Genomic DNA, 23,421 nt, shown 5'->3' with positions numbered 1-23,421 from the left:
GGGGATCGAACCGCGGTCCGTCTCCTAGGCTAGCGCAGGTAAGGCTTACCTTACCTCCAGCGCCACCGCCCGGCCCCTAATGCGACTCTTTCTCTGCCCTCAGAGGCAGCCCCCAAGGTGCCTTGTTTTAGCAAAGAGGTCCTGGGCCCAGAATGGGTGCTGAGACAGATCAAGGCATAGCAGGGTTTTGACTCCTCCCCAGAGAGGGACTTCCATGTCTTGTCCCCAGTGGGCCTGGCTTGCAGAATTAGAGGGTACATGTAGTAGTGCTGGCCTAGCTACTCACCCATGGCGCGTGTGTTGCGGCTCCCCATCAGAGAAGTTTCTGGGCCCTGCTTGGTAACTCCTAGAGGAGTGAGAACAGGCCCAGGCCTGTGTATAGACATGCATGTCGTCACCTCCTTACTGAGGGCCTGATTTGCAGGCCCAGTGTGGCTGTCACAGGAGGGGACACCAGCCCCTTGTGGCTTGGAGTGATGTTCCATGCACAACTGGGCTCCGCCCTGGTGCTGGGGGACATTGTGTCCTCTGGGCTGGCCGGTCCCCAGTGGTGCCAGTTGGCGCTTTGTTTTGCATTGTTGGTGCTGCCGAGGGTGCCTGGGGAGGCCAAGCAAACCTCTTGCTCCTTCCTCGCTTCTGTCTTGCCCTTGGAGCCATCTCTGGCTGTTTTGCTGCCCACATGGGTATTGGGGGGTATGGGGATGTTTTTCTTCAGCATGAGACACAAGGGGCCTTTAAATGACTGAGGAGCAGTGGATAGATTCTCCGAGGTAAGCCTTCCAACCCCACAACCCTGTTTCTCAGCCTATGTCTTCCCGAAGCCCTTTTAACCTTGGCTCCCCAAGCACTTCATGAACATGATTTACCACCTGTGACCTTTTGGAATGCCCTGAGGTCCAACTTGGGGCATATAAGGCCCCCCAGGGGCTTAATTGACCTCTCCCCAATGTTAAATGGAAATGATCCCTTACCCCATAGTGTTGCTGGAAGTATTGTGGAGAGCAAAAGTAATTTGGGGGTTATTAAGGACACCTTTTATCTGTTTGAAGTAGGAGGGTTTGGGGGGCTCTGGGGGGCTATTAAATGTACCTGTGGTTGACCAGGTCAGTGTGGTTAACCAGGCCAACTTTGTTCCCCAGAGGCAGATTCATGGGAACTTTGACCTTCCCCAACTGTAGCTGGGACATGCAATTGAAAGTCTGCAGAAAGCACAAGCTAAAGCCCTTCTCCTGGTTTGCTTGGTAATTAAGTCCAGCCAATGTGTAAACTTGACCTTGCAGGCTTAAACAAATGCCCCATCTCCCCAGACTAAATATGGGCCATGTCTCCAGGACAGTGGACAAAGCGCCAGCCCAGGAGGGAACTGTCAGAAACGAATGTTCTCCAAAGAGCTTCCAAAGGCCACCGCTGTCACTCTTTGGATCGGATGTCCTTGGCTTACCTTAGAGAAAAATGTTTGTTTTTTTTTTAACATGCAGTAACTTTTATCTCTGTTTGTGTGCGTTCATTCTGCCTGGAGTCACTAGTGCTGAAGGCTTCCTGGGTCTGTGCTCAGGGGTGACTCGGCAGGGCTCTTGGGATCCTTTTCATGCTGGCTGGAACCTGGTTGGTCACATGCCAGAGGGGGCCTCCATGTCTCTGTTATGTCTCTGGCCCCCTTATAACCATTATGTTTTCTGTGATTTGAGATCTGGGATCTTGGTGGAGAAATGGGCATTTTTCTCTAAAGATAATAACTTCCTTGCAAACACGAACATTCACATCAGCAAAATAGCCCTTGAGTTGAGAGATGTTGGACCATAGCTTTCACCCTTTCTCTGGTGGTGGATGTGCTAACAACCCCCAAATGCTGTGCAAGGCTCTGAGCTCAAATCACTGCTACTGATTCTTGTGGGGGTGAGTTGGGGGTGCTGGGACCGAGTTCAGGCTCACATACGTGCTTTTCCATGAAGCTATTCCCTGGGTCCTCATCTACATATTATCCCTTACTTGGCATTAGAGGAGAGATGTTTCTAGTATGCCTATTAGGGAAGCAATATTTTTAGGTTTTATTAATACCTGTAGAATAAGAGAAGGGATTGAAATGTTCTTTTTTTGTGGGAGTGTGTGTGTGCTTTGTAAGTTATTTCTTCATGCTCTGGCCCAGCCTAGCTGTGCACAAATAATTTGGTAACAACTTAATGTTGCCCAAGACTCAGGATGCTTACACTCTATTTCATTCTATTTCAAAACGGCAAAATTTACCTTAGGAGTCAGAGCATGAAGAAATATGAAGATGGCACAGTGGGGAGAGAGTTTGCTTTTTATATGGACGACCCAGGTTTGATCCCCGGCATTCCATATAGTCCCCCAAGCCTGCCAGGATTAATTTCTAGCCAGGAGTAACCCCTAAGCTAGCACTGCCATAAAACAAAAACAAATTTACTTTAAAATACATTTCTGGGGCCAGAGTGATAGCACAGTGGTAAGGTGTTTGCCTTGCACATGGCTAACCCAGGACGGTCCTGGGTTTCATTCCTGGTATCCCATATGGTCTCCTGAGCCTGCCAGGAGTGATTTCTGAGCACTGAACCAGGAGTAACCATTGAATGCCTTTGGGTGTGGCCCAAAACAAAAACATAAAATACATTTCTGATTCCTTAACAGTGAATGTCTGCCTGGGATCATGTAAAGACAGACAGACAGACAGACAGACAGACAAAACACACACACACACACACACACACACACACACACACACACAAATTCTGGAGCTTGGAAATGTTTCCCCCTTTTTTTTTTCTTTCTTCAGCATCAACCCAAGTCTTTATATCAAATAGCAGTTCCAGTGAGTTAAAATCTGTATTTTTTGTCCCTAGACATGGATGAAGACACCAGTGCCCCTTTCTTTGCTCAGGAACATAGCAGTGGGTATGAGTCAGTGCCAGGACAGGAGGCTGATGCCCCTAGCTGACAGATGTCCTGGGGTTGGTGTTGGGACCTACCCCACACCCTAGTCTTTCAGTCATTACTGCCATGTCCTGCTCTTCTCCTTATGGTCATTTTAAATTGCTCTTGGAGGCCTCCCAAGCAGTGTTCAGGGAGCCTTGTGGGTGATGAGACTCATGAGTGATGGAGGGAGTGGACAGTGTTAGGGCCAGTGGCTCTGGAACTCCCCAGGGACCTGCTTAGTACTCTCAGGGTCACTTCTTCAGTGTTTGGGAGGCTGCTGCGTGGTGCCTGGATTCAAGTTTGGGGTCCAGATCATCACAGGGCTGTCCCCAGGCCTCCTCCTTGCTGTTGAATGTCCCGAAGGGTCTGAGCCACTCCCACTTGCCTCTCTGCCCTACAAAGAACCCATATTCAGAAAGGATGTTTGGGGACATGGGATTGTCCTTGAGGGCCTGCTGCTCTTGTCTGTGGACAAGCCTCCAGATCCACTGGAGTTTTTCTATAAAATAACACAGAGCTTTTCTAAAAAGACATTCCTAAAAAGACATCAGTCTTCACGCTCCTGATGGTCTGATTAAGTGGTTGCTTATCTGGTGCCAGCACTGCAGCATCCCTGAACCAGAGAATAGAGGTAAGACTATTTCACACTAAAGGACCATTCTGGACCCTGCTTCCAAATATGGACCCTCTTCTTGCTGCACCCCTAAAGATTTAGATCGCTGTGATGTAGGGAAACCATTGTATTTCTATTGAGTGTGGAGGAAGCTGGGGTATGCTTCCTGGTGGCTACATTTCAGAAAGGTGCTGCACTCTTTGTGTGTCTTTAATGTGGGGGGTTGAGGGTACAGGGAGGCCAGTATGGACTAGAAGGAATTCATGGCTCTGGATGGAAAAAAGAGAGTGAGTGTCAGAGCTGGGGTCCCTCCTATTTATGTCCCCCTCTGCCCCTACCTGATGTTGCCTTTCTGTACCCCAGGAACGGGCCACACAAGGGCAGGTCTTTGATTTTGTGGCTGCCAGTTCTGCCCCCAGTGAGATTCTGAGTTCATGGAGGGTTGTTCGTGGGATAATGGACCCATGTGTATGTGTTTGTAAATGTATGTCTTTCTGTGAGTGTCCATGTCTGTTTTGTGTGTGTGTGTGTGTGTGTGTGTGTGTGTGTGTGTATGTGTGTGTGTGTGTGTGTGTGTGTGTGTATGTGTCTATGTCTATCTCAGCAGTGGGAGACTTTCCTGCTGTCCAGACTTTCTTTCCCATTTAGCCTTTGACAGCTATTTTGGCAGCTACATTCAGGCTCCCTGCGCACATTTTCATTCTACCTGGAGAACATATTATTATGTTGTGAAAATGCTTTTGAAAATGGAGCAACTAAAAAGATGCAGGTAGTCCCGAGCTCCAGACACAGGGTGCCCATTTCCCTACCCCACTTTCCACCTTGCCCTGATTGCTCTTGAGAACAACTTAAACCTTTGGGGCCCCAAACTTGGAATGGAGGATGGGAGTTACAGTACAGAAAACTGGAATTGGGGTAGAGAGGTGATACAGCAAGCAGGGTGCTTGTCCTGTATGCAACCCATCTGAGTTTGATCCCTGATACCCCGAGGGTCCCCTGAGCACTTCCAGGAGTGAGCCCTGAGTGCGGCTTAGTTGTCCCCCCAAAACATAGAAAATTGGGATTAAGTTAGTAGCTACCTGTTGGCCCGTCTATCTAATATGCTTCCTAGGCATTTCTTGAACTTCCGTTCCAGTTTCTGTCTTAAATAATACAACTCTAGGGGCTAGAACAATAGCACAGTGGGGAAGGTGCTTGCCTTGAACACAGCTGATCCAGGTTGAACCCTTGACATCTCATATAGTTCCTTAAGCTTGCCAGGAATGATTGTTGAGAATAGAGCCAGGAGTAACTCCTGAGTGCCACCAGGTGTGGCCCTGAAACCAAAGGGGAAAAATAAATGAAATAATCCAACTGTCTTGGGACCAGAGCAATAGCATAGTAGGGAGGGTCCTTGGCTTTCCTCATATATGGCTGACCCAGATTTGATCCCTGGCACCCCTCAGGGTCCCCCAAGCCTACCAGGAGTGATCCCTTAGCACAGACACATGAGTCAGCCCTGATGATAGGCTGGTGTGGTCCCCCAGCCCTTCTTCCCCTCCCTTACCCCATCCAACTTTACACCCTTAGCCAACAGCCTTTTAAATGTTTGCCTTTGAACTTATGAGACTCAGTCCTTGTTTGCCTTTGACACCTCAGGGTGGAATATTAGCACTAGGTGACTGGGTTCCCTCTGGACTTGAAAGACCTGGAGACCAGCAGTGGGGAGGGCCAGTAGGGAAGGGTGCTGGGCCTTGGTGATAGGTGAGTTTACAGAATCTCAGAGCAGCTGGGCACGCAGACTGGGAGGGAATAGCCTGTCCTGAGTGGAACCTGCCAGAGGAGTATTGATGTCTTTTCTTGTAAAATTGCAGAAAAAGTTCATTTGCTTGAACAGGAAGACTCAGCCCTTCTACTTTCTCTTTCCTCTGGGGTTACAACAGCAAGAAGAGAGGTCACTGGCCAAGAGGTCACCCCATTCTGATAGCCGAAGAGAGGTCAGTGGCCAAGGGAGCCCCCACTTTCATAGCTGGTCCAATTGACTGGGCACCTGACAGCTACCTGGCATCGACATGGCTATGGACAGTTTGCTAAGGCTCACCTGGCCCGAGACTGATAGTTTGTTCTTTAGGAACTAGAACAGCAGTATTGGCAGTAGGCAGTGAGCTGGCATGAGAAGGAGGGGTGTGTCTTAGATTATTGGGGTTCACCCACTGATGATGCATCCTACAGTGGTCCTCAAACTATGGCCCGCGGGCCACATATTGTATTTGTATCTGTTTTATTTCTTCACTGCAAAATAAGATATATGCAGTGTGCATAAGAATTCGTTCATAAGTTTTGTTTTTACTATAGTCAGACCCTCCAATGGTCTGAGGGACAGTGAACTGGCCCCCTGTTTAAAATGTTTGAGGACCCCTGCTCTAGGACAAATATCTTAATAGTCTTTTAAAACTTTCATCTTCATTAGGGAGGCTGCAGAGTACAGAGACTCAAAGGGCTGGTATGTAGTAGGGAGAAAGAGGATGCAGAGAAATGAATTTTGCCTGAGACCAGTGAAGTGAACCATATTTGAAAAAAGTTTTTGTTTTGTTTTGTTTTGTATTTTAGGTCACACCCGGTAGTGCTCAGGGGTTACTCCTGGCTCTGCACTCAGGAATTACTCCTGGCAGGCTCTGGGGATTATACTGGGTCTTGAACTTGAGTCAGCTGTGTGCAAGGCAAATGCCCTTCTTGCTGTGCTATCACTCCTGCCCCTAAAAAACTTTTTTTGGGGGGATATAGCTCTTAGTGAACATACTATTTTATTTCATGCTGCTTTTCACTGTTCCCTTCCCCTTTTCTACCATTGTGATGAGGGAGGGCATATATGTGATTGTGGTGCTCTCTGCGAGCTGTAATATTGCATTGCTTGACACTGAGCTATGTGCCTGGGACCACATTTGCTGTTGTAGTGGGAGGTGGTGGGTGGCAAGAATCCTGATAGCAAAGCTACTGGGACTGCATGGCACATGTGGGCAGCACTAGGGATCCAACTCACAGCTTCGTTCATGTTGCAAGGCTGGTGCTTTTGGCCTCTGAGCCATCCCTGGTCCCTCCGTTGAGAACTAATATTTTGGCCTTTTTAGGATTGATTTTTCTCTTTTTTTTGGTTTTTGGGCCACACCCGGTGTTGCTCAGGGGTTACTCCTGGCTGTCTGCTCAGAAATAGCTCCTGGCAGGCATGGGGGACCATATGGGACACCGGGATTCGAACCAACCACCTTAGGTCCTGGATGGGCTGCTTGCAAGGCAAACACTGCTGTGATATCTCTCCGGGCCCAGGATTGATTTTTCTAACAAACTTTGTCTTTTCTCCTCCCCCCAAGCATCACTGCAGGCATTGAATCACTTTCTTTTCTTTTCTTTTTCTTTTTTTTTTTTGGTTTTTGGTTTTTGGGCCACACCCGGTAATGCTCAGGGGTTACTCCTGGCTATGTGCTCAGAAGTTGCTCCTGGCTTGGGGGACCATATGGGACACCGGGGGATCGAACCGTGGTCCAAGGCTAGCGCAGGCAAGGCAGGCACCTTACCTTTAGCGCCACTGCCCGGCCCCAAATCACTTTCATGATAATAATGGAACAGTGGGTATAGTGTAACCTTCGGGGAGAAAAGTGAATGCTCTGAAGAGACACCATCCAGGTACACATGTAGGAGCTCAATGTGCCTGTAACATAGGACACAGATCCAGGGTCCACTGCATGTAGCATATGAGTTGGAGGAGAGATGTGGAGGTGCAGATGGACCCTGTGATGGTGGAAGATGCAGTGAGAACCCCTCAGGAGGACAGTGGGGCAAGTGACCTGGGTTCAGTCCCCTACACTACCTCTTTTTCCCAATTCTGCCAGCACTAGAACAAGCCAGGGGGGACCCTTGACATCCCTGGGGGTGACCAGAAAATAAAAAAATCGAATCACAAGTGTTAATCAGACTGGCAAGTAATGAGAACCAGTGATCTGAGAGTAAAATACCTCCCTGTGTTCCGGGTGGCCTAGCGGAAGGCGGCCTGGGCCCAGACCTTGGGAGTCCCCTGACAAAGCCATGGTGGCCCGTTAATTGCAAAAGGAAATGTTCTGTAATAAGGAAGTAAATCAGGCTCAGCGGTTCCAAATCACTAACATGAACCTTTTTTTTTTTTTAATCTGTGCCGTGAACCATTTTACATACCCTGCATGGTATGTAACGAGATGGGAACAGATATTTTACAAAACGAGTGAGGCAGTATCAAACCAGCTTCAAGACAGAAAGGAAAGGCTGGTCTAGGAGACTTTGGGGGTGTTGTTTCTAATCAGTCATTCAGTTATTCTGCCCGTGGGAGCACCTCGGTGATTTCCAAGTTCATAATGTCGCTGGTGCTTTAATTAAAATAATAGTGGCATTAAGCAAATCCACCGTTGGATTATTATTGTTCAATTCGGTAGCTGCTTTCATCATCCTTTTTCCACATCCCCCAGGATTATAAACCGACAGGGTATTGCCTCACGATAGGAACGCCTTTATGAATACCAGTGTTCTGGTCCTTGAAGACTTGTTCAGTTTGGTTGATGTCCTTAAAGCCTGTGGTTGCTTTTTACCAAGTGTGAGACTGATGGGCTGGGTTTCCCCTTGGGCTTGGCAAAGCTAGTGATTGTGGAAGACTTGGAAGGGGATTTCTACCCCACTTCGTGGTACATAGAAAATGCCAGACAAAACCTCTGCTGCTAAACACCATCTCAGCAGGCTTTCTGACCCCCACATATAGCTCCAGCCTAACAGTCTGGCTGATCCTTCAAGGCTGCGCATACTCACATGGCCCCTGGCTCTGTAATTAGCTGAAGACGCCTTGTCTGCCTGTCCTTCCTCCCCTACCAGTTCAATGAACTTGGCTGATGTCTTTGGGTTATTTCCATTTACCAGCCCCCATGGCCTTGGGGGATGCCCCCCACTTGTTTTAGGAGGAAGTAGAAGGGTTGAGGCAAAGTTGTTTGCCTGCTAGTGAGACCAGAGAGAAAGGGATCTTGACTCTCTTTTGAAAAGTATGTCACACCTATTAGCTAGCCACTTGGTACCTCCTGTTTTCTGAATACAGGCAAGGGGGAGGTGCCCCCCTCTTGGGTGAGATGGTTTCTTGCCTCCAGCAGAATTCCTGGCATATTTGAGAGGCCTAGCCCCTCTCTTTGCTGCTAGATCTACCAAGCCAGACCCCATCTATATCCCCCTACTTTTCAATCTACCTTGGGGTAAAGAGGTTTTTGAGTAAGTTTTACCTAAGGAGTGTTCCAGCATCTCTGCTCTCTCTGGCTCCCTGCCTGGCATTCTGTGAGCTTCCAATGAAGCCAGCCAGATAACTCTGCTCTGCCTGGATATCTACCTCCCTTCCCTTCAAAAGCACCCTCAGGCATGTGGCAGTTACTCACCAACCCCACAGTCCTCAGGAAACCAGTGGGGAGAGGAGCAAAGACAGTGTGATTGTTGGGTGAGCTCCCATGGACCTCTGCTGGTGACAGCCACCCTGGGCTTGACCTGGCATGGATTCTGGTCTCCCCAGAACTCACCCCAGCACCACCCCTATCCCCAGTGGCTGAACATTTAGGATGCAGTCTGGGCTTGCCAGTAATTTGAAGTTTTATTGTTGTTGTTGTTATTATTCTTTTGGGCCACACCTAGGTCTGTACTAAGAAATCACTCCTGGCAGGCTTGGGGATCATATGAGATGCCAGAGATTGAACCCAGGTCAGCCATGTGACAGGCAAATGCCCTCCCCACTGTGCTATTGCTCTGGCCCCCATTTTCATTCTTGTGCTGAAATCTCATGCTCCCTCAAGCCAGAACTGGGCTTAAGTTGCTCAGGTGCTGATTTACATCGGGCCCACCCTGCCTTCTTGATTGCAGTTTCTCCCAGACTCAAACTCAAGCTTTGCATGTGGGTGTTCTGGGTTCAGTTCAGGGCACCATTTGGTCCCTCTGAGTTGGGAGGTATCCCCTGGCACTGGTGGGTGTTGTCTCCCCTCCACACACCCCCCCCCCAAAAAAAACAACCCAATGACATACCTCACTGTTCTCTGTCCTGTTTTCCTTGTAATGGAGCCCCATGGTCTCTGTTTCCAAGATCCAGGCTGGTCCCCCTCTCCTGTTGCAAGTTATAATGCTTACGTTCCTGGAATTTGCTCTGCTTAAACATGTCCTTTTGGGGGACTGGAGAGTAACTGGATCTTTTGTAACTTTTTTTTTTCATTTTATGAATTGATATCCTATATCCATTTAGAGAAATGATTGAATGAAAGGACAAAAAAAAAACTTTAATGTGATAAAGGTGTTTCTCCATCACCTCTGTCCCTTCTCCACAGTCCTTAGAGGTGAGGGAAAAACTGCTTTGAACTCCAAGCAAAGACTATTAATCCTCTTAGTTATCTTCCTTTATTTAGTCATGTTCAGTGATGGTTATTTAACAGAGTTAGAACAATTAGAAGAGATGTTGGCTTTCAGCAACTTTAGTTCCATCGGACTTTGAAAAGCTGGTGGTTTGCAAGAGTTTCCCTGGTGGAAGAGAGGTTGGCACACGGCTCCTGCCCCCACTGGCATTTGTGGGATGGTCTCAGGTGCGCAATCTAGTTGGGACTGTGGCCAAGTGTCAGTGGCAAGTTGAAATGAATTCAGGGTAGGAATTTGCAAACTGTGTCCATTAGTCATGTTGTAAAATCAGCCTAATGGGGCCCAGCAGGCATTTCAAAAATGGGAAACAGTGAAAATGGCAGCATAGACCATTGTAGGGGAGGCTGCAAGTTGCTTCAAGAAGCTGTGAGTTGAGGCCAGAGTGGTGACGCAAGTGGTAGGGCATTTGCTTTGCACGCACTAACCTAGGACAGACCTCAGTTTGATCCCTGGCATTCCATATGGTTCCCAAAACCAGGAGCGATTTCTGAGCACATAGCCAGGAGTAACCCCTGAGCACCACTGGGTGTAATCCAAAAAAAAAAAGAAGGAAGAAGTTGTGAGGCTGTGACTTGAGCTAATTTGAGAGGGAGAAAGAGAGAGGGAAAGGGAGAGAGAAGGAATGAAGGGAGGGGAGAGGAGAGGGAGGGAGAGATGGAGGGAGAAAAGGTGGGAGAGAAGGGGAGAGAGAGAGAGAGAGAGAGAGAGAGAGAGAGAGAGAGAGAGAGAGAGAGAGAGAGAGAGAACTGGGTCTCTGGCTGTCGGAAAGACATGTCTATGTCAGAGCAAGCATGATGGTACTTGAATTTGGAAGGGTCTGAGCTCTGGAACCTGGGACTGTTTGCTGCTGTCAGACTTAAGTGAAACTTAGAAATGACACCTATACCCCCTTCTCCAGAGCATGAATTCATTTTACAAATGAACACTAAGATTTCTGACTTTAATTCTAAAGAGCCATTGATGCATTTTGGAAAATAAAGTATACTCTGTATAGATTTCGTCCTTTAAATCTGAGTTTAAACATCTTTGGTAACTTGTGCTCCCTACTTCTAGGAATTGTGTACTCAACTTGCTATTTGTAAGCTTGCAAATCAAAGAACTGAGAATTTATTTCCAGCTTGTATTTGAATTGCCTGGAAAAACTTTGCACAGCCCTCCAAAGTTCTGTGGCCTTTTGGCAGTGTTCTGCCATGAAGACTTAGTGTATTTAAGGCCATAACACTTTCCCTAGCTAATTAAGCTGTTCAGGTTTGGCCTTTTAAACAATCAAAAGGGAAGTAGTTAGCTATTGTGAGATACATCTGTAGTTCCTTGTTAGAGAATTATTTTATAATTGTTCTTCTGGAAGCAATGAGTGATTTCCTTTATAGTCAGCTGCAAGGCAAGCTCATATTTTTATTATGAACGTGTTGACATTTTTGCTCTTAGTCTTCTCATGGAATGAAATCAACCCATAATTTCTCTTGGTGTGAATTTGAAAGCAGCTAACTTTTTGAAACTCCTGAACATTGGGCCAAGAGCTCAAAAGAACCAAAGGTGAGAGGGAGCATGGGAAAATTTTGGATACATATTTTTGAGAGTAATGAATCCAGTTCGATTTTAATCTTAGGTAACCTGAAGGAGAGGAAGCAAAGTTCTCCATGTCCCGTGGAACCTGTGACAAGTAAAGCAAATTTCTAAATTACTCTTTCGCTTCCCTATCATGCATGGTGATTGCTGCTCTAAGATTAAGTAGCTTGATGATGTGGTAAGCCAGGGGCACATTATTAGATTCTAGAATTACTGAGTAGTAACAAATTGGATGGACATGTCAGAAGGATTAGCTTGAACATAGCTTGCTGGGGACAAAAACTCTTCAACCCTGAGAGCCCAGGATTAGGGAGCCGCAGACACAGTCAGAGATGATTTGAATTCTTGCTTGGAGAGCTTGAGCGGTTCCAGCATTGAGATAAAGAATGAGAGAATGAGAATTTTACATTTCGGATAGAAGCTACAAAGCAAGTGGGAGATTACTGCAGTTGTCATAAATTAACCTTAAAAAGCATCCTGTTGGGAGACCGATGAATGAAACCACTCAGCTTCTATGGAATCTGGATGATGACGGATGTCTGTTTCTCATCACAAAATGAAATGATTATTTCTCCAGAGCCTCTTTTTTCCTCCAGAAATGGGAGAATTGTGGAAACCATGAGTCTTTTCCACAGCACGAAGCCCCTTCCCCTCTGGAGAAGTAAGATGGCGGGTCTGCCTTCTGAGTCTGGTGGGCACAGATATTCAGACCATCCTCGCAGTCTATTTGTCAGCAAGCTCTGTTTCAGGGCTTGCAAATGCCCAAGAGTCCAAGGTAGTAGTCCAAATAGTAGTGCTGGTAAGTAACCAGCCTCTGGGTGCCTTATTTTTGTCATTGCAGCAAGACAGTCCTTGGGAAAAAGGGGTGGGTGGGGGTGTCCTGTCTCCAGAGAGAATTGAATGAGCTCTGAGTTGCAGCAGAGAAAGTCAGAGGCGAGCAGTTGACACTGCCTCTGTTCCGGTCGCTCACACCCACTGCAAATGTGTTTATGTTTGAACGGTTGCCAAACCCCCTTCCTTTAAGAAGGGAGGTTTTGTGCGGCTGGAGACGCTAGGGCTAAAAGGGTTTCCATTAGAAAAGCCGCCCTTCCTTTGTTGCTTTCTGCAACTCATCATTATGGATGCTTCGAGGGCCGAGCCTGGCTCAGAAAGTGGCCAGACTGCAGTTTGCCATTCATCATGGAGCTGAGGTTTGAGGGTAGCTAAGTGAGCGCCCCTGAGGGGGTCCCTTGTCGGCCAAGGGGACTTTGAAAATGATGGAATTGAATGTCTTATCTTAGCTCTGGCAGCCAGAATGCCACAGGAGGTGAGGTGGGTAAGGGGGCCGCAACAAGACAGTCCTCTCAGGGCCTTTTAGAAGGACCTTACTGGGCCCTAATCCCCTCTTCTAATCTCCCCTTCCATTGGAAAGGACTTGGGCTGTTGGATTTCAGGGGTTCCAGAGTCAGCCCCATTTATGCACATGACAGCTGCACCAGCTGCCATGTTTTGGCTTGCATGCAGAACACCAGCTTCTGGTTTCCCAGTAGCCTTTGTGGCCTGGCAGTCATGGTCAAAGAGATGGGAAGACGCTGGCGGCCATTTTTCTCCTTGAGATCCCAGAGGTCCAATGGCCCCTGTGAATGTGGGCTAGGAGCTACACAGACTGTGACCCTTGGAGGTACTCAGTCACAGGTGCATGGCTTCTGCCCAAAGTCCTAATTAGGTAGGGACCACGTCCATGGTCTGGATCTTTCTAGATCCTTCTAGACTTTTGTGCCCTGGATCCTTCTAAGTCCTTCTAGACCTTTGTGCCCACCAGCTTTACCCATCCACATCTTTCTAGACTCTTTTGGGCCATGCATCTATCTGCCCCTGAAGAGGAGAGCAATCTCTCTCTGTCTCCCTCCCTTTCTTCCTCTCCCTTCTTTCCTTCTCTCCTTCTCCCTCTTTTATTGGGCCCACACCCAATGGGAATCAGGTTGGATGAGGAAACCATGTGAGGTCCTGGGGACAGGTAGACCCCAGCTCCAGTCTCGGGGTTGGGACTTGCTGTTCTTAGGAAAGCCCCAGGGAGAAGGGTGCATGAGGTCCTCCTCCAGAAACACCCCTCCCATGCCCATTCATGGTTTAACGGAGGGGCGTCTTTGTGAGTAGGAGCAGTGACAGCCAGGAAACATTGCTGTCCTCCCACAGTGCCTTATCCCTACCAAAAAGCCTGGCCTCAACACAGCTAAGACACCAGGGTCAGCCTGCTGAGCGTCATGTATGTATATATATATATGTGTATATATATGTATATACATATATACATATGTATGTATGTACGTAGGAATGTGCAGCCTCCTATATTGACCTCCCCAGCGTCTCTTACTCCACATCATAGCAGAAATTTGTGCTCCTATGGCTTGCAGCCATTCATTGACTTTGCACCATTTCACTTTGCATCATTCCAGGCACCAAGACTAATCTCTCCATCTCAAGGTACTTCCCACACCCCGATGTAAATGTGTGTAAGAGGTCAGATTGCTCAGGGTGGTGGTAGTGGATTTGTAAAGCTATTTGAGAGGAAGGAGAAAGCCAGTTAGCACCGGAAAGAATTGTGGTTTGTTTAATGAACTCACCTTCGCTAAAGTGAACTTTGGGAAGAAACCAACATCTAGTGAGAGTTCCCAGGTAAATAATGAAACAGAGTCTCCTGGAGAAGCCCTTCTCGCACCCCCATTTCCTTCAGCCCTTAACTCTTTACCATGGGATGCTGAGGGGAGGGAAGGTGAACTCTACCCCCCCCCATCGGTTTTATTTCTTTTACACCCCAACTTGATACCAAAAAAAGAAAAAAAAACTATGACAGCATCTTAGTAAAGTCTTAGTGGTGTCTAACTGTTTTCTGGAAGAACATTTCTTGTAGTGATACTAAAAGTTGCACTTAGAAAGCTCTCCTGCTTCCAGAACTTTCTTCTGTGACCTCTTCCCACCAAGCATCTTTCTGGGATTCTATGCTAGGACCTACCTGCCTTCCTTGTACCTGGGCTGCCTTGTCTGCTCCAACAACTCAGGGTGCCCTCTATTGGTAGTTTTTGTATGCAACACTTGAGTAGACATCAATCCCTAGTAGACCCAGTGTGAACTCATACCAGAACACACAGCATCTCCTGGCTGTTTCCAGGTCAGAGAGCAAAAGCACACCCAGAAAATGAAGGCCTGGCCCCACTTGACATCTCTGGGAGCTGAGTCACCTCTTAGCTGCCCAGTATGTCTCACAGCCTCTCCTGATGATGCCTCTCCTCTGTCCTGCCCGAGGCTCCTCCTCAGAAGTGCTCACTCGGGCTGCCCTCTTCCTGCCCAGCCTTTCCTCCTGCCTGTTCCCTTTATCTCTCCAGAGAATATGCCACTTCAAGCCACAGATGTGTCACACTTTCTCTATACCCAGCAATACTTTGTGACATCAGCTGTTCAGTTCAATTCTGTCACCTGGAGATAGTGTAACATTCCACAGGGGAAGGGTTTGTGTCAACGGAACTCTCCCTTTCCTTTTTAGTGCCAGCTGAAAGTCCAGATTGCCACCTCTGACCTAGTGATCTCCTCCTCCTTGCAGAACTGGGGACATATTTAAGTTTTGGGATTTGTTTATGTTTTGTTTTGGGGCCACACCTGGTGATACTCAAGGCTTACTCATGACTCTGTGCTCAGGAATTACTCCTGGTGGTGCTCAGGGGACCATATGGGGTGCCGGGGATTGAACCCGGTAGACAAGGACCTTGCACACTATACTATACTATACTATACTATACTATACTATACTATACTATACTATACTATACTATACTATACTATACTATACTATCACCTGCCCCTAGGTTTCTATTAAAGAGTGTTCTCAGGAAGGAAAGCCAAATCAGAGACCTGCCCTACCCTCAATAGGCCCATTTACTGAGCTTTGAAAGGGAATCTAGGCACCTCAGGCTAGGAACTGGGCGGGGAGGCCAGAGCTAAATCCTTATCTCCCAGTAGAAAAGCATCAGTCAGATCTTAGCTCAGCCCCTGAAGGACTTTCCATTGTCAGCCTTAGAGGCTCTCAGGAACCTACCTGGAGTCTCTCAGACCCACTGACTTCCTGCAGCCACTCCCTGTAGCCACGCCTGTCTGCTGTTCCCAGCCCTCTGGCCTAGCCCTGGAGCTAGATCTGTTTTGATTTGGTGTCTAGGTGACATCAGAGTTTAGGGGCCCTAGCACATCCTTTTATGGTTGTGGACTGAAGCACTTGTCTATTGATTAACCGGACTGAAACCATCCTGACTTTGAAAGGCAGCCAGCCTGCCTCACTGTTGCTTGGTGTCTGCCCTGTTTGCAGATGCAATAGGAGGTGGCCTCTGGACACAGGATGGGGTCTGCAGTGTGGCTGGCTGACAAGGGTCCCCAGGCTCACGGTGCTCGAGGTTTGGCCTCTTCCATCTGGAAGCTTCCAGGTGTTGCTGAGGGTGCTTCCTTCACATTCACACCGTCTGTTATGCGGGTTTATCTTGGAGAACTTGAGCCTCACTCAAGTGATTTTAAGCCCTATGGACTGGGGGACACCATGACAGGTTGGCAACCTACTTGATTTCTAGTCTTTGTATTTTCTGCCTGTCTTATTCCCACCTTTGCAAGAATGATACTGTGTGGATGGAGTGCTGTTTGGGATCTGAGGGCATTGTTTGAAGTTCCTCTTCACTTTTCTAACGTGGGTGGATTCTTTGGTGGGTCCCCTTTACTGTCAGCAGAGGAAAGGTGCCAGGGTTTCTGTTCAGAGATTTGCTGCTGAGACCTGCTGGGGTCACACCCTTGGATCTAGAGGGCTGGGGGCTATTGACTGCACCAGGAACCTTGTGGCCTAAGAGGAGACTGGGAGAGGGTTAGGACTCAGCAAATCAGCCTCTATTTCCTTTTCCTTTAAGAATCACTTGACACCATCCATCTCTCCTGCTAGACACCATCCATCTCTCCTGCTAGAAGTAACCACCCAATTTTCCTTTTAGTCCACACCCTACACACAACCTGTTAGTTCTCTGGGCAGAAATGTTATGGGACAGGCCCACTGTATTGTAGCCTGGCACAGGTAGAGAAGGCTCTGCTTTCTGCTGAATGCTAAGATCGTGCTCAACTGGTAGTCCTTGGCTGGTGCTCCTCAGCTGGTGATCTTCAACTGGTGTTCCACTGCTGGTGCTCTTTAGTTGGTGCTCTGCATCGGACACTTTGCTGCCCCAGGGAGCTGGCCTGCTTCTAGAAGTAGGTCTCGCTGTTGGTCAGAATAGAAGTGACCTATGATGACCCTGGTTAGGCTGTGACCCCTCCATGCATTCTGCAAGTCTGGACAGTTGGGAGTCCAGGGCCTGCATTTCCCTGGTCTGGGACTGGGCCAAGGGTTCCCCTGGACAGTATGGTAGGCCGAGCATGATTCTGGGCTAGAGAGTGAGGCCATCTTGCAAAATCAGGGAAGCAGCGCATGGCCCCCGCAGCATCTGGAATATGCCTGACATACTGGGGTACAGGGGTTGGTTCCCCAAGATGTGTTCGCAGCAGTTGGAGGCTCATTCTTGGGTTCTTCCACTTCTTCCTTAGGATGCTCAGCATGACTTTACAGGGTCCCACAGCGGATTCGGGAGGGAGAGGGGAACAGATATACACCCAAGGAAGTGCAGACTTATCTCTCTTTCTCGCATCACAGCTGGGGTTCAGGGCTGGGTGCATGGGGACTTCCTTATCTGCTGAGCTCACCCTCTCTTGACCCAGAGATTGAAAACATAGATGGGCTTTTGCTGCATGTTTGGGGGGGTTCAACAGAGAAATGTGAGGCACAGTGGGGGCAGGTTGTAATGGGGTTAAGAGGTGATTTTCGAGTGAAGGTCTAAAGGGCTATGAGCAGGCTCTGCCTTCAGGGGACTGGGATCCACCAAAAGGGGTGAATGCACCTGCTGGAAGCTTTTGGCATGGTCAGTGTACATCCTGGCTGGTCAGTGAAAGTGCAAAAGATCTTGGGCCCAGAGTGGACTGAGGTGTCTCTAGACAAGGAGGGGAATATGTAAGTGACAGCAGTGTTGGACTTGGGGTGGTGACTCCTAGGTGGTGGGTGGTCCCAGGCAGCAGAGGCAGGCAGCCTGGCTCTCTCCCCCATGTTCTGGGGTCCCAGGAGCCCTAAAAATGTGTGCCAGACCACACCCCCCCATGCATCTCCTGCATCTCTTGCAGACAGCCTACGTGAGAATTCTGACCCAAAGGACACACATCTCCCGAAAAGTGTCATGGCCGAGCCAGGCTATCTGGAGGATGACAATCCCGAGCTCATCCGGCCCCAGAAGTTAGTCAATCCCGTCAAGACATCCCGGAACCACCAGGATCTGCATCGAGAGCTTCTCATGAATCAGAAGAGGTGGGTGGCATCCATCTCGCCCTGTGCCCCACGATTGCCACTCTGGCCCCGAGAACTCCCTTAGTCCTTCCTGAAACCTTGAGCCAGTGGACCAGGGTTCCAACCTACCTGCCTTTCTGCCAGCCTGGCCCTCTTCTCAAATGACACTGTTAAATTTGGATGAAGGATAGAAAGTATAAAAGAGCGGTACATTCTTTGCCCAGTCTGTAGCCTCTGATTTTCTCCTTTTATGGGGAAATGCGGAACCCTCATAAGGCGTTGCTTGCTCTCCATCAAGTACAGATATTTTAGATACATTTGGACTTACCCAAAGGGCAAGAACCCCCTTTTTTAGTTTCAGGGTGTGTTTTGTTTTTGAAATAGAAAGTCTAAGGGGAAAGAGCAGGAAAAATCCCTAGCTGGGAGGGAACTAACTTAGTATAGGTCTAAGTTATTAAAGTTCTTTAAATTATTACTGGCATTGTTTCCAGATTTTTTTATTTTTAGGGCGGCAAAACATTTGCCTTCTGTATTCTCTAGAATCCTGGGTTAGCACCATTTATGCTTTGAGAAGTTCAGACCGATGGTGCAGGAAGAAGGCTTTTTCCTTTTCTGCCCTCTGCATTCTTCTAGGGCCTTTCACTCAGAGGGTCCCGTATCCACCTGCCTTTGACTTGTGAACCAGAGGAAACTCAGCGGACAGTTTCTGGTCATGAAAGACTCAAAAATTCGGTGCTGTTTTGGCAATTTCTTTATTTATTGTTTTGCAGGGGTCTTGCCCCGCAGAATAAGCCAGAGCTACAGAAGGTGATGGAAAAGAGAAAACGGGACCAAGTGATGAAGCAGAAAGAGGAAGCAGCGCAAAAGAAGAAATCAGACCTGGAACTGGAGCTGCTCAAGCGACAGCAGAAGCTGGAGCAGGTGAGTGATGGTTGAGGGTCTGCAGGGGTGCAGCTGTTGTGTTCAGGTGCAATTCCCCCATACAGACAGGAGGGGCAGGTTTGTAGGGACATCTGGGGCCACCTCATGGCATCACACCATCCTTGCTCTGAACACACTGGAGCCATGAATAGTGGCTCTCTATGAGCCTGGCATGCTCTGCCACATATCATATCTCGGGGTTCATCTCTGACCCTCTAGAAGCACCTCGGCTGTGACCTCCTCTCCCCACGCTTCAGCGCCCCCACTCCCAGCTCACCTGCTCTTACCAGCAGATTTCTCAGTTTCCTCTCAAAAATGATAGTGTTTGGGCCCAGAGAGATAGCACAGCGGTGTTTGCCTTGCAAGCAGCCTATTCAGGACCAAAGGTGGTTGGTTCGAATCCCTGTGTCCCATATGGTCCCCCGTGCCTGCCAGGAGCTATTTCTGAGCAGACAGCCAGGAGTAACCCCTGAGCACCGCTGGGTGTGGCCCAAAAACAAACAAAACAAACAAAAAATGATAGTGTTTGTCTTGTGTTGATTTATCTTGAGGGCTGCCCCCCCTTTATTTTTGGTTTTGAGGTCACATCCAGCAGCGCTCAGGGGTTCCTCCTGGCTCTACACTCAGAAATCACTCCTGGCAGGCTCAGGGGAACCATATGGGATGCCAGGATTCAAACCACCGTCCTTCTGCATGAAAGGCAAATGCCCTACCTCCATGCTATCTCTCGGCCCTATTTTTTAACTTTTTGTGACAGGGATCAGAGCCAGCACCTTAGTCATCCAAGGTTCATTCTCTCCTCAGTTGCATCCTCAGCCCCAATAGCCCTCTTTGCGTATAGGAAAGTATAGAATTTTCCAGATGGTTCTGCTGCCACAGCAGGAAAGTGGAAGACCTTGTTGTCAATAGGTGGGCTAAATTCCACTCAGGGAAAGAAGGGGTTGCCACATTTCTCTTGGGGACTACAGAGAGATTCAGGACAATGGAAAACAGGAGTAGGTCCCAGTGCTCATGCGCTGTTCATTGGCACTAAAGCTCACCCAGGTTCCAGGGCAGGGCCAGAGAGATTGGACATGCATGTAGTGACCAGGGTCAATGTGAGGGCCCCAGCACCCCCTTTGGTTTCTTGAGGGCAGAACCAGGAGTACACTCTAGCACTGCTAGGTTTTGACCCCAACACCTCCAAAATCAACATTTTTTTTTCTTGTCCTCCATGCGTAGGTTGAACTGGAGAAGCAGAAGATGTTAGAAGAGCAGGAAAATGCACCCGAGTTTGTGAAGGTCAAAGGCAATCTCAGGAGGACAGGCCAGGAGGTGGCGCCGGTACAGGAGTCATAGGCATGAGGGCAGAGTGTCGGGGCCTGCACCCAGCTCAGCCTGCCCCGCCAGCGCTCTGGGACTCGAGCAAGGACTGGCGCCCTTCCCTCCGCTCCGGTGGACCTGTCACTGTTTTCCTATTCGCCAAATGCACAACAGTGACCAGCGCATATGCTGGGACAACCCACCTGTGCCAGGCCGTAGAGGAGAAGGACCTGGAATCTATGCCCGTGAGGTGGCCGAGCTTAGCAGGACACTTTCTCCGCTGGAGCCTAAGCCTGGTCGCATTACTTCCCTCTTACTGTACATCATTCAATAGGTCCTTTGGGTGTGTTCTTTAGGCCACATCCGGTATTTGCTGATTGCCGGTGGAAGATTCTAGAATGTTTCCATCTTACATCTGCTGTCACCCACATTAGGGTGAATTCACCCACGCATAACTGGGGCACACAGCCAGGCCCCGGGATACCTTGGGCAACAGCAGTAGATCTGATAGATCTGAAGGGTCAAATATTTGGAAATTGAGTGGGCATCTTATTGGTTTTATTTCCACTCGTTTCAGCTGCAAATGTCTCATCTTCACCGGCTTTACACGGTGCCTGATTCTATTCCAGGAAAGACCCTCCAGTACTTTGCTCACTGTTATGAGCTCTTATTTTGCTTGACCTCAAAATTTCTTGCTGAGCTATGAAAAGGTCTCCCTGTTGTTGAAGGGGAAATAAAGTCGAATCTGTGCAGCCCAGTGTCAGCATCCAAAGTAGAGGCTTTGGATTCTTGATTTCTCCAAGAGCAGTGTGGAGACTGAGCTCTTCTTCTTGGGTGGGAGGGTTTATTGGGACCATATATGGCAGGGCATTGCCTGCTCCTGAGTCTGCTTGGGGGTTGTTCCCAGGGGTGCTCAGAAAACCAGGTAACCAGCGCTGAACTGGGTTCAGCTGCATGCAAGACAATTAATTGTCTGTGCTGCCTGCCCGCCCTCATTCTCTTCTCTCTGATGCCCCTCTGAGATTTAATGTGAAGCACATGGGAGGCCAGTCACTAGGTCTCCTGGTCGAGGATGATAGTGTTGGTTCGTTCCGATTCTGATTTTGACTCCAAGCTTTGACAGCTCTGATGAATGATCGCATGATACTGGCCCTTTGCTGCCTCCTCACCACCTCAGGATGTTCTGCTGGGCCAAGTCTCTGGAAAGGACTGGGGGAGGGAGAGAAGGCCCCACTGGACACTGCTCTTGCATTACCCAAAAAAGCCCAATGAGGGCTACAAATTCTTCATGCAAAAATCCACTTTCCACTACTGGGAGTGGCAGAGCAGTGTGAAAGCACCTGAGGTCTCAGACAGTATTCTGTACTACAGATAGGTCAACTTGGGGTTTCTGTACCCAGAAGCTCCCTCTGCCCCTCCCAAGACTCGCAGAGAGTTGGGTTTGGGCATCAGAAGCCAGAATATTAGCTGTCTCCAGAAATGCTTTACTTTCCACAGCTGACAACTAGGCTCACTAAACCTCAGAGTTGAGATGAGCAAATAGAGGGAGTGTAGAGAGAAAAAGAGAGCACAGCAAAATGGAGATATGCAGCACCAAGGAGTGTTTGCAGTCCAAGAGGCTAGTATATGACTTTGCTTTTGAAGGTTAATGTGTGACCATTTATTTCCATCTTCCATTTCTTGCATTCTATTTTTTTTTAAGTTTGGGACACACCCTGTGACGCTCAGGAGTTACTCCTGGCTATATGCTTAGAAATTGCTCCTGGCTTGGGGAACCATATGGGACACTGAGGATTGAAGTGCAGTCTGTCCTGGGTCAGCCGCTTGCAAAGCAAATGCCCTACCGCTGCACCATTGCTCTGGTCCTTGCCTTTTTTTTTTTTTTTTATAGTTATTTATGAGGCTCACTGAGAAGTACATTAGGTGATAATTTAGTCAACTGGGCAGAACTGAGTTCAATACAAGGATCTTAGAAGATAAGGTGCTCTTTGGGCTTTGCTCTGATAAGGATCACCAGAAGACATCAGGCAGTGCTTAGCAATCCCGAGGGCCACAACTCCTGGTGAGTTCAGGGACCTCCAGTGTTGACTTCAAAATACTGGGTGAGCAGGTGTTAACAGGGGACATAGCAATATGAACTTTATGCAAAACTTGACACTAAAACAGTTGTCTTCTGCCCTTAACATTTCTTTACCTGATAGCATGTTTTGGGGATTAGGAAAGGAGACTTAAAAACTTTTCATCACTGACAATCTTCTACAGATTCAGATATGAGGATGATGAAAATTACAGTTTCATCATAGATAATAGTTTTGGTGTTCTTTGGTATGTCCTTTATAAAAATATTTCAGAGTCTTAATTGCAACTTGTAGTTCCAATCCTCATAAGATAAATGGTCCTTGATTTTTCTGGCAGTAATAGAACATCCTATATTTTTATTTATTTATTTTTTTGGTTTTAGGGCCACACCTGCTGACGCTCAGGGGTTACTCCTGGCTCTGTGCTCAGAAATCGCTCCTGGCTTGGGGCTGGTCTGTCCTAGGTCAGCCGCATGCAAGGCAAACGCCCTACTGCTGTGCTTTGGTCCCAGAACGTCCAATTTTTAGCCATATTTTATATTCTATGGAATCTGGGAAATATTTAAAAGTTTCGTATAAATGATATTTTGGAATAAATAGTACCTCCACTACAGTTTTACAACTGGCAGAATATTTCATGGGTTCATTGGTTAAACAGCACAATACTCCTATTACTGCCCATTGATCAGGTAGTCTTTGTAAAATATTTCATTATCTTTCTCCTCTGACTCCCAGTGTGTTTGGTCAATTCCCAGACCTGGCTGTGATCTTTGAAGCTTTCCATGCCTGAAATAATTGCATAAATTCCTTCAGGTTCCTCACCTTCTTCATTTCATCTACCGAGTTTCTCAGTCTTGTTCTTTCAGTTTGGAGTTTTTTTGATTTCTATCTTTGTGGTCTGTTTAGCTCGATCTATGCTTTTTTTGAGTTGTATGAACATCCTCCATATTTCTACTCTAAACTCCTTATCTGCAGGGCTAACTTGGTACTTCTTGGGTCATCAGAGCTGCCTTCTTCCTATTTTACACATGCTGTTTCCCCATTGGCATGCTTGTAGTGTGGTGGAGTTCAAGAGCTAGAAGATGCACGTGGCTGCAGAGCGAAGTGGAGTAGCCACAATCTTCTGGCTCCACCCTTTGTGGGCAGAGACAGCCTACCTTTGTGATGGACCCTGAAGAGATGATGTTCGCTATGGTCTTCTTTGGCTGCCT

The 23,421-nt window shown here is 48.0% G+C and overlaps 1 protein-coding gene across 2 annotated transcripts in view; it reads left to right on the top strand.

Moving 5' to 3' along the window:
• Positions 1-20,889, top strand: part of FAM107B (family with sequence similarity 107 member B) — a 124,821-nt gene extending 103,932 nt beyond the window's left edge. For both annotated transcript variants that reach the window (XM_049777812.1, XM_049777813.1), the window contains 3 exons: positions 17,750-17,930; positions 18,680-18,830; positions 20,052-20,889. In XM_049777812.1, the coding sequence (XP_049633769.1) occupies positions 17,750-17,930; positions 18,680-18,830; positions 20,052-20,168 (449 nt within the window). In that variant the 3' untranslated portion in view covers positions 20,169-20,889. The remainder of the gene's footprint in view (positions 1-17,749; positions 17,931-18,679; positions 18,831-20,051) is intronic.
• Positions 20,890-23,421: the final 2,532 nt, after the last annotated feature.

Source organism: Suncus etruscus, chromosome 7, assembly GCF_024139225.1.
Source record: "Suncus etruscus isolate mSunEtr1 chromosome 7, mSunEtr1.pri.cur, whole genome shotgun sequence".
Lineage (NCBI taxonomy): Eukaryota > Metazoa > Chordata > Mammalia > Eulipotyphla > Soricidae > Suncus > Suncus etruscus.
This window is presented reverse-complemented; position numbering and strand designations above follow the sequence as displayed.